The sequence below is a fragment of the Poecilia formosa genome, unplaced genomic scaffold, assembly GCF_000485575.1.
Source record: "Poecilia formosa unplaced genomic scaffold, Poecilia_formosa-5.1.2 Scaffold238, whole genome shotgun sequence".
NCBI lineage: Eukaryota > Metazoa > Chordata > Actinopteri > Cyprinodontiformes > Poeciliidae > Poecilia > Poecilia formosa.
This window is the reverse complement of record NW_006800177.1, coordinates 375,128-386,230: the sequence shown is the minus strand read 5'-3', so window position 1 is coordinate 386,230 and position 11,103 is coordinate 375,128. Positions and strand designations below refer to the sequence as shown.

At 39.0% G+C, this 11,103-nt stretch overlaps 1 protein-coding gene across 1 annotated transcript; it reads left to right on the top strand.

The window, feature by feature from the left end:
• Positions 1-197: 197 nt before the first annotated feature.
• On the top strand, positions 198-6,300 carry lrrc28 (leucine rich repeat containing 28). The gene is made up of 10 exons (XM_007569222.2): positions 198-367; positions 1,128-1,369; positions 1,493-1,533; positions 1,616-1,653; positions 1,738-1,875; positions 2,976-3,182; positions 3,268-3,370; positions 3,839-4,014; positions 4,893-5,052; positions 5,173-6,300. Exons 2-10 carry the CDS (start codon positions 1,202-1,204, stop codon positions 5,240-5,242), a joined length of 1,101 nt encoding a protein of 366 aa, XP_007569284.1. The 5' UTR covers positions 198-367; positions 1,128-1,201; the 3' UTR covers positions 5,243-6,300.
• The last annotated feature ends 4,803 nt before the right edge of the window (positions 6,301-11,103 follow it).

Genomic DNA, 11,103 nt, shown 5'->3' with positions numbered 1-11,103 from the left:
ATAAATATGAACATAGATGCATACCACATTACTTTGTATTGGTCTAGTACTTAAAATACCGATAAAACACGTTGAGATTTCTGGTTGTAAACAAACCACAAACCGCTTTGCGACCAGATTCTCCTTAGTGCAGTACGGTTATTTACCAATTGGGGGCAGCAAAACCCCAGCGGCGCCATCTCAGCCTTGAAATAAAAAAGAGAAGAGTCTGTGCTGTGACGCAGGCTTGTTTACGACAGATGATTGCTGCTAACCTGGAGCTTCTTGTTTGGATGTTTAGCTCTTCCAGGGCTCACAGGTTTCTTCCGATAGATGACGAGACGATGTAGGCAGTTGCAGTGTCTTACAGTGGTCTCCTGCTACTAAGGTAAATAATTTTTGTTTTAAACTTTGTGTTTTGCTTGTAACCAATTAGCAAAGTGGCTATTGCAGGTCACAGTTCTGACTTGTTTATGCTGAAAAAGGGAAACGGCTGACAGGTCCTGCATGTATCATTGACTTTAACCTTTTGTTGCTCTTTCTAGCCTTATAGATACTGGTGGCTCTTATTTAAAACGACTACAAACAAAATACTATCTGGCCACATTACTGCATGCAGCTGTCGTTTTGTGGTTTTACTTTCTCCCTTTTCAATGAAAGGATCTCAAGAGTAATGTAGGTGCCTCTCAGCGAATTTGAGTAGCATCTAATATTGCTTTTATTTCAGCATTTCATTTCAAAATGAAAATCATATTTTTATTTGAATTTGTGGCACAGATAGTGAGATTCTAAGAGGAGGTTGTTTTTTTTTTGTGCTGATATGTGAAAACTGAACCTATCTTTCCTATTTTGTTATACTTAATGTTTAATATTATCAGACACACCTTCCTAAAAGTTGTTTTTTGTTCATACTAGTCCAGAAAATATTTTCTATAAAGTTTCATCGTGGTTTGCTGGAATCTCGAAGCCTTATAAATAACTCTACAACCCCTTCGAAGCCGATAGATCTGGCCGTAGTATGCTGTATTTATATAATATTACATAATTAATCGGTATTTTGTATGGGTTTCATATTTTGGGCACTAAATTAACTTGTTTAAGAGATTCTAGTTGATTAAGATGAACCTGTCATGCTTGTTGACTTTCAGGAAACAGTGATGCCATAGGAGATTCAGGCGTTGTCAAGTGTCCTTCATCCAGGAGGGGAGAGCTTTCCTGAGAAATGGCAACTGAACTCCACGAGACTATATTCATGGCCAAGCAGGAGCGCCACAAAAACCTGTTCCTGAACTACAAAAACCTGAACATTTTTCCCGTAGAGCTGCTAAAAGATGAAGGACTACAGTTTCTGGAGAGGTTGTACATGAAGAGAAACTCGCTGACTACACTGGTATCCTCACAGCACCATCATTTGTGATTTTAAAAAAAGCACTCATGAATGACTGACGTTTTGTTCCTGTGAGATCCCTTATAATTTCTGCTTTTGTCCTGTTTTTTTTTTTTTTTTTATCAGCCTGATAATCTTGCTCAGAAGCTCCCAAATCTTATAGAATTGTAAGTGCTCTTGTAATTTGCTCAGATATCTTTGTTGTATTTAAATATTTAATTTAAATCACGTTTTGTCTTTTGATTCAAGGTACCTGCACTCAAACAACATCGTCATTATTCCTGAAGGTAGGACTGCAGTACGACCAGACAGTTGTGCCATTATTTCAAAGAAATTAGATGTAACTGCTAAACTAACCTTTTGATTTCCAGCTATTGGAAACCTGGCACGACTGCAGTCACTGGACCTGAGCAATAACGCCCTCCAGATGCTCTGCCCAGAGATTGGCCGCCTGAGGTCTCTGCGACACCTGAGACTGTCCAATAATCAACTCAAATGCCTTCCACCAGGTAAATGTTATTCCAGTTTTAAATTTACAAACAAAATATGAATTTAAAATACAATATTCTTTTATTAACTGAGCTAAAAATGTAGGGGAACTTCATGGTCTGAATGTTTATAACACAAAAATGGAAAGTTGTGAGAGCAACATAGTCTAACGATAGGTGTATTTGTTGCGCCATTCTGTGTTTTATACACTTCCCAGTCAACCTCCTGCAGAAAAGATTAGGAATGTTCTGTTTCAGGCTGATTACATTTTTTTTTTTTAACATGGAGAGGTGAAGACTGGAAGAAGTTCCACTTGCAGGATGTTTTGAATCCACTCTTTATTCAAGAATTGTTTGTAAATGATATCAAGATACTTTACTGTTGTACAAATTCATCATAGCACTCACTTTTCTTCTTGACAAATTAGTAAGTATTTGTTTCAACCAATCAGAAGAATTCCTAAGAAAAAAAAATCTATGTACTTGTATAAATGTATATTACACAAAATATGTCATCTCAGCTATTTGATCTCACTGGGTGCTGTGTAAAGGTCAGTTTTCTCTTGTCCACCTTTGAACTTTCTGTAGGATTAAGTTTTGGGTCTTGATGTTTTGTTTCGACATTCATGGCCTTTTCGCTGCCATTCTTGGTATGATTCTGTTGTCTGTAAGGTTCTGCTTCACCTTGTATTCATGTGCATTCACACTCTCCTTCCGCCAATGTTGAGAAAACTCTGCACAGGTGACAACCCACTTATTTAACACACTTATCACGGGAAATCTAAAGTGTTAATTTGTGTAAGTTCAAACCTTTTGGGCACATCCGTGCTGTTGAATCCCATGTGCTTGTCTACCACATGGGTGTAAAACCTCAGTTTGCCAGCAGATTGCGTCTGAGCTCTTCAGCCAAACTGTAGAATGAAGTTGTCCAGCACCCATAAGCTCATGTTTTGTCATAATGTTAATCTTCAGCAGTTATTGTACACTCTCACGAATTACATATGGCTATTTTTGGCCTCAAGAGATTTTTAGTATAGTCCTTTGTTTTAAACTTTAAAGTCCCAAATAACCACTCTGTTCTCCTAATATTGATGCTTCCGCATTTGTTATTTTTCACTCAGAGATTGGTGATCTGCAGGACCTGGAGACCCTCGACTTGGCTATGAACCAGCTGATGTCTCTTCCAGACCGCCTGCACCGCTGCCTCTCCCTGCAGAACCTCACAGTGGACCACAACCTTCTGAGTCATGTCCCCCGCCAGCTCTGCTGGCTGCACCGCCTCAACCAGCTCTCCATGGCAGCCAATCGCCTAACCTTCCTACCACTCGGTCAGTATGGTGCTGTGTCTGCGATCAACTGCAACGATTTGGATATCGTGAGCAACGCATCGTTAATCGTCTGCCTGTTTTATAGATCTGGGCAGATCCCGAGAGCTGCAGTTTGTGTTTGTAGATAACAACGTGGATCTGAAAGGCCTTCCCTCCTACCTGTACAACAAGGTCATCGGCTGCAGCGGGTAACATCCTTAACACTGACAGCAGTTATTTCAGAAGAGTATTTCAACTGGGTGCAGACTTCTTACTTGGATAACTGTTAATATCACTAAGCTGAAGTGAAATAACAAAAAACTCTGACATTAGAGCAATTTTGATGCATATGAGAGGGTTTAGTGCGACACCGTCAGCCGACAAGCAAAAATATCAATGAGTGCCTGTGGAGAAATTGAGGTTTCACTTCAGCGCAGCCTTTTTTATCTGAAAGGGGAAAAAAAAAAAGATCTACACAACATCTTTCAAAGTATAAACTTCTAAGCCAGTGATGTTAAATTTCTGGTGTTTAATACAGCGCAAACCTCCCAAACACATGCATACCAAATGTGCAGAGTCTGCACTTTTTGGCATGTTGTAATGGTAATTATCACTTCAAGCTCCCTCTAGCACAGCTGCTCACTCGGGTATCAACTTCTCCTGTGGTGTGTGTGCAGGTGTGGCTTATCCTCTCAAGCTCTGGAGGGTGGCAGCATGGGTGAGTTACTGACTGAGGCCCTGGTGGGGCTGCCGGCTGAAGTGAAGGTGATTGGGTCGCACACGGATAACGTGGTTCCGCTGGAAGAGCTGGCTATGAGGACTATGCATCGTATCTACCATCACCGCCCAGCAGGTGGGGGCTGGCTGTAACTTGCCTTTATGATTTCTGCAGCCTCTGAAAAATCACAGTCTTTTGGTCATCTCAGTTTTAAAAAAAAGTCTTAAATATGTTCAGATTTTCTGTCTGTCCTCAGTTTTATGTAGTTACTCCTTCATTTTCTTAATTTGTTTATTTTTCCATTAAACTTCTTGTTGTCCTTTTGGAAGGAGTTTAATTGCCTAACAGTCAGTCTTTTTTGACAAATCTGTGAAAGCAGATTCATCATAAAAGTGATTCATTGCTGTTTGTTCAGGGAATTGAAATAAAAAAAAAACTTTCTGGCTCCATGACCAGCTCCTTTAGGGGATTCTGTTTAAGCAGATTGGTAACTCTGCAGCTCCTGCAGTTACCATGAACCTCTTGGCTGCTTCTATGATTGATGCTCTCCGTTCTCACCTTGTCAGTGGTGGATGACTGTCAGTGTCCCAACTTCTTCAAAATTTGATCCTAGAAATTAATTTATACACAGGAAGGCCCCAGTTACTAATATGGTGGTTTCCCAAATCAGTTTGTCACACCAGATTTTATTCAGGAGTATAAAAGTACAAAAAGGGGCAAAGTACAAATTCACAGCACACCTTTCTGATTTTTATGTGTGAAAAAAAGTTGTTTTTTTTCCGTCCACTTCATAATTATGTGCTACTTTGTATGGGTCACTCATAAATCCCCATAAAATATATTTAAAAAAGCTTTTAAATCAGATGTACAATACAATAAAGTGGAGAAATATTATGTTGAAATATTTATACAAGTGTTCAAGCCATTGATCCCCAGCTAGACAAATTCGTTTATAAATAAAATAATTGACTGTCTGTTACCTCGTTTTAATCCGTCGCATGTTGTGTTTTCAGGCCTGAACTTGCTGCCTCCCATCATCCTCCCAAAGAGCCTGCTGGACCTGCTGCGGTTCCCTCTGGGTCACTGTCACCGTTGCAGCCAAGCCATGTTCACCATCATCTATCCCAAGCTTTTCCCTCTGCGTGACACGGCGTTGGCCGGAGTCCACCGCAGGTCAGAACAAACGTCCCCTTCTTTCTTTTTCTGCCCCGGTACTGTCCCCGTCTTATCTCCGCGATAAATGTTTTTAATTAAACTCGCTTCTTGTCTGCATTTCCGCCCCTTCCTCTGCAGAACAACTGTGAGTTTTGTGGCCTACTGCTGCTCCAGTCACTGCCTCCGGACCTTTGATCTGCAAGGGTGACATCACTTCCGTTCTTTGCGATCCGTCGGCGCTCATGAAGGTGACGGATGATGATATCCTGTCATTTGTGATGAGGCGCTGAGCATCGGAGGCGTCCTGTGCAGGAACTCTGTTCATCATTATGTCAAAAAGAACCACACAGAAACTCTTGCCTTGTGACCGACAGACGTGCTGCTCCTCGGGTGACACTACAGCTCTTTGAACAAAGACTCAAAGCGCTCATGATGTTCTTCTATCTAACCGCCGAGACTTAGAATATTCCTGTGTGTCTGTGGTTGAGGACGGATCATTGTGCTCCATCACTAATCAGGTTGGATCTGAGGTAGCCACAACCCCTCCCCTCCCCCCACACTCACATCGGAGCACTTTTTAGAGCAAACACTTGGATTTTTGTGAAAGTTTTGAGTCATTTTTCACAAAGTTTCCTGTAGCAGGCACATTTATTTCTTTATGAAGTATAACCAAATGCTGTGTGTTCTCAAGAATATTTGAAGGTTATTTAAATTTATGTTTGATGTGTAATTTTTAAAACGGCGAGTATAAGGCTTTGTTCAGTTACCCAACAGAAGGCAAATACTCAGGTCTCAGTGCAGAAGTCGTGTATCCAATTATACAGTGCAATGTTACATTCATACTCAAAATTATAGTGTCCAAAAAAAAAGCCAGTTAAAGTTACAAGACCAAACTGTTCCCTTTAAATGTTTTTTTTTTCTTCCCACTGGTTCTTCATTTGTTGCACAAGTTGCAGGATTTCTTATGGCTTTATTTGTTGCATCAAGTTTTTACAAGTTATCATCTTAGAAACAGTTTCCTCCCACCATCTAAAACATTAAGATATCGCATTTTGACAAAACTTACATGAACCAGAAAGCTAATACAAAATACAAAAAAAAAAACAAAAAAAAATCGAATAAAACGCAATGCTAATTATTTCTACTCCACACACATTTTAAATTCAGTTTTTGGTGAAAACTGTGTGACTGGTTGCACTGACGCTTGGACGTTGTAAAGTTCATATCTGTTGTTTGTTTTGGCAGTAAATGTTGTCTGATCTTTGACTTTGAGTGAATTCGACTCAGTTATTTGATCTGAGGTGAGAATTTGCATTTCAGCATCGTAGAGACGCTCAACTCTTTCCTCGTCTTCCTGCTTAGTTAGAGCAAACGCTCAAGAGGGAGACACACAGCAGCTCCAACTACAGTGTAAGCTGCATGTATTGATTCATAGTGACCTAATATGTATGCACACCACACTTTCTAAGAAAGAAATACACACAGGCTCATGGTTGTAATGTGAAAAAAATTCAAGGGGCATGCTTAGTTTCACATGGCACTGCAGCAGCAGGTTTGACGCCAATGCCAGTGTCTAAGCTGCAGATCTAGCTAACACTTGGAGTCCTGTGCAGTTGTTTGTGTCAGTGGGTCAGGAGAGGAAAGCTGATTGTCTTCCTATCATTTAGGATAAAATCCCAAAAGAGATTCTGTTAAAAAAAAAAAAAAACATCTAAGAAGGGCCAGATCCAGGATTACCAGGAAAGCTTGTCTTAATATTAAAATAATTCCTCATTTTTGACACCAAAAATATTTCCAGGTCAGTGGGCTCTGCTGCTCCTTAGATGGCAAATCCTCCAAAAACACAACAGCATGTGCTGCTGTGAAAAGCTAGAAGCAGTGCCTCCATCACCTGGAACAATGGCGTGTTCAGACAAATGGCTCTCTGGTCTGTAGTCAGACTCTCTGACCTCCCTCACCACGTCTCGGCTGGTTGCACATTTGCATTAACACACGTTCACCTCGCAGTCTTGTGAGAGAATTCAGTGAATTCTCAACCTGCTGGCAATGTGCCCAAATAAAAGAGTAATATATGGTATGTTATTTCCATAATAAACACATAGGTCATTCAGGAAGGAGAAAGAAAATCACCTAAAGCTGTAAATGATTTTAGAAACTTGAATATTCATCCCAGGTTAGCAAGTTGGTTGATCCCATGCTGGTTAATCTTCCAAATGATAAAACTTATTATTCAAGCTCTTTCCACACATCAGGTGAAGGTAAAATGCAGACACTAAGTCTTTTCTGATCATTTCCCTTGTTCTCTTTACCACATTTCTCCAGCACTGAGAAATGGAACCTGTGGCTCCGTTGCCACAAGTGTTTCTCTGGACCTTTCACAATAGCTCTTAGAATTTCTGATAACACAGTGTTTCTCAACCCTGGTCCTCACCGCCCCCTTGCTCTGCATGTTTTAGATGTGCCTCTGTTCCAGAACAGCTGATTCAAATGATTGCATGACCATCAAGTGCTGCAGAAGCCTGTTAATCACCCAGAGATACAATTCAGGTGTGTGGCAGAAGGGAAATACCTAAAACATGCAGGACAGGGGGGCGATGAGGACCAGGGTTGAGAAACACTGTGATAATAAATATTATAGGTATTATTTATTATTTTTTTGACTAAAAATAATAAATGTACCAATAAAATTGGGTTTTTATAGACTAGCAACTAAATTCCTGCTGAATCTTGTAAAGATTTGTGGCTCCGAACATTCTTTGTCTTTTTTTTTTTTTTTTTTTTTCTGGGCAAAAACGGCCCTTTGGATTGTGAAGGTTGCAGACCCCTGGTCAAGCTGGAGGAGAAATCTGATCTGATTTTATCTTTGTTTTGCAAAATGTGCAGTGTTTAGTGCATATCTGTACACAGAAACAAAGTAGAAGTATTGACCTAAACATAATGATCCTAAAACATTTTTTTTTTTTTTTATAAATGTATGTGGACAATTAGTCTTTAGCTGTTTTGGAGTGTGTTTTATAAGTTAATCCTCTATCTGGCACACCAAAAGTTAGTTTGAGCATAAAGATTGCTTTTGTTGTCAGTGTGTGCACCGTGCTGTGCATGAATGTGCCCAGGACCCAAGGACACAAATCAGTCTTCATTTAATCAATGACAATTAAGTGAGATTCATTGTGCTCATCACTAGGGAGGGATCTCTTTTAATGGGTTTCTTCATGGGGCCGTTAACTTCAAGAAGACGAGGCTAATCCATCACGGGCAAAAAACAGATTGGCTCAACTAACTGGATCTTCTGAGGAGGACAGTGACAGTGACAGAGGTAAGTGGAAGAACGTCCTGCAGCAGTGATGAAAACACATTGTTTAAAGTCATCACACTGAAAAGTCCAATTGATTTTGGCAGCAAATGGATCTCGGACCTCGTTTCTGTATCACCATTTCCTTTCTCTTGCAATAACTTCCCCTGCCTTTTTATTTACAGGCATTCTGACCAGGCAATTCAAGCTGCTCATTTTTTTTTTTTTTAAATCTAGGACCCACTGTGATAAATGTGGACCAAATGATGCTGATGCTTTGGAAGATTAATGCTAAGTTTTTACCCACAACATCCCAAAATAACATTTATTTCACCTCCCACTGGAGTTCAAATAAGGTTTTATTTATTTATTTATTTGATACTGGTGCTATTCATATTAATTTATCAAGCAGTATATTTATTACATCACATTACCATACCCTGGTGTTAGGTGGAAGCATTATGTGCAACAATAAAGTAGGTCCACTTGATCTGCATCATAAAGACGAAGATCTGGCCTGGACACATAGAAACTGATCATAATCTAATATTCTTATCGTAAAAAAATTAGACTATCATATTCAGCAACCAGCTTTTTGTTATATAATATTACAAAAACAAAAACAGCAAATAAGGAGAACAAACTCAACACTGAATTTGGTAATGAATGAATAAATGAATGAATAGCAACTTTTACCATCACAATCATCATAGAACAAATTAAATCTTGAACATTTGGCATAGAGAGGAATTCAAACTTTTTTTTTTTCTTTCAGAAACCAGGAATCTAAATCTACTGATTATCTACTTTAAAATGTGATCTTTTCCAGCTCCAAAAAAGTCACATAATTATCAAGATGAAGGTTGAGGTAGTTTAAACCTCCACAAAGAGTCCTGTGGCATGCTATAAAAGACATAATGTAATTAAATGATGTATAAAAATGTAAGATTGCTTTTTTTTTCTTTTTTTTTCACTGTGGGATGTAATGTTCACTAATCTTGTATAATGTGGGGGCTGCTGGAAGCCTTCTGTGCTGTCTAAAGCCCAGAAAAAGATGGCAACACCCTATCTTAAAACGGTTTTCTCGTCTGCTTGTTCCTCTGTGTGTCACTTGGATGCTATTTAAAATTCATGAATCTGATCGTATGAAGTCAAGGGCCCAAGGGGAAAACAGCTGTGCACACCCTGAGCAATCTCAGAAGGACAGGGAGGACCGTCCAGGTTCATGTTTATGGAAATGCAGACACAAGCTGCTGTAAAAATCAGCAGACATTAGCATGCTTCAACTTGCACATGAAAAGAGATGCAGCGAGATCATTGGATTGTCTGCATTTTAACGCCTCTCTTCAAATAGAAATCTTGTTGCTCTGGACGTGATGGTGGTTAAGTGTTTTTGCAGCTCTTGCACCGATTAAAAAAATGCACTGTGATGTTCTGAGTTGGAGTGAAAGAAAGCGAACAGATGGCAGAATGTGTCCAAACTACTCTACTTTCGAATGCACTCAGTACCTGTGTGCTGAGACTGAAATGCTGGAGTGCATATTTTTCAGAAGGCTGAGTTCAGACTAAGAGAAAGAAGGTCAAGGGTGTCAGGTGTGTGTGGAGAAACAAAGAACTGGAGAAAACTGAAAACATCGCAGCCACTTGTCACTTCAACACTGAATCTTAAAGCAGAGCAGCTTTTGCATGTTTCCTTTTAAAATTCCCCTTGTTTAGATTTAACTCTTTTTGTTGAAAATCAGTGCACATTTTTTATTTTTTATTTTTAACTCAGTGTGTTTAAATCCTCCTGAAATTTGTCTACTAACCTATCAGATTTAGGATAACATACAAACATATCCAGTTTGCGTCCTGATCCTGTTTATAAATGACAAGGGAGAATCTGTTCACAGGAGGTAGAAAGCCAACATGGCTTTGAGTTGGGCTGAGATGCCCTACCTTTTATCCGCTGCCTCTGACGTCAGAGGGCGCGGCCATTTTGTGGGCAAATACAATTCAGGGAAGCAGGAAATTAGAAGTCCGGCTCTTCAGATTAAAAGTCTATTATTAATTAAGAAAGCGTAATTTTGCTGCGGGTATTAAAGTAGCATACATGTTCTTTCATAGGCATAATTGTATACTAAAACAAAAATAATCTACAATATTTGCATGTATTATATTTTGGTCATTTTTTTTAGATTTTGATGCGTTTCTAATTTAATTTCCATTTTCTAAATCATATAATATAGAATCTACCATCAGTAATATTATTAGTACTGTTACAAATTATGAAATAAACATAAACAAAACAAACAAAAAAAATAGCTCCATTAGAAATATCAACCTCAATTTTGAAGTACCTATTAAAAATATCCATACCAGCTCCTCCTCATTTCCGAAAAAAAAGTCTTATCACAACAACAAACTTTTTATCTATTTTAAGATTTTAGGTGACAGAAGAACGTAAAGTAGTGCCCAATTGTGAAGTGGAAGAAGCCTGCAAGATAATTTCCTTTCTTATCACTAAAAGTTTGAAAAGAATGTTGTACAATTTTATTCAACTCTACAGACACAATGCGTTGTTAAACATTGAATCTGTAAATCAAATATCCCTTGTTTTGAAAATTTTCATTTGAACTCTAGTTGTATCTTTAAGACCACTGTACTGCTGGAAAGTAACTCCACATCTTCTTAAAACCCCAGTTTTTACTCGTGACTCCCGTTCTGGTTTTATTTCGCAAAGTCTAAACCGGAAGTTCCTTTGTATAAATCCGCCAGGCGTAGCGCTGTGTTAGGGA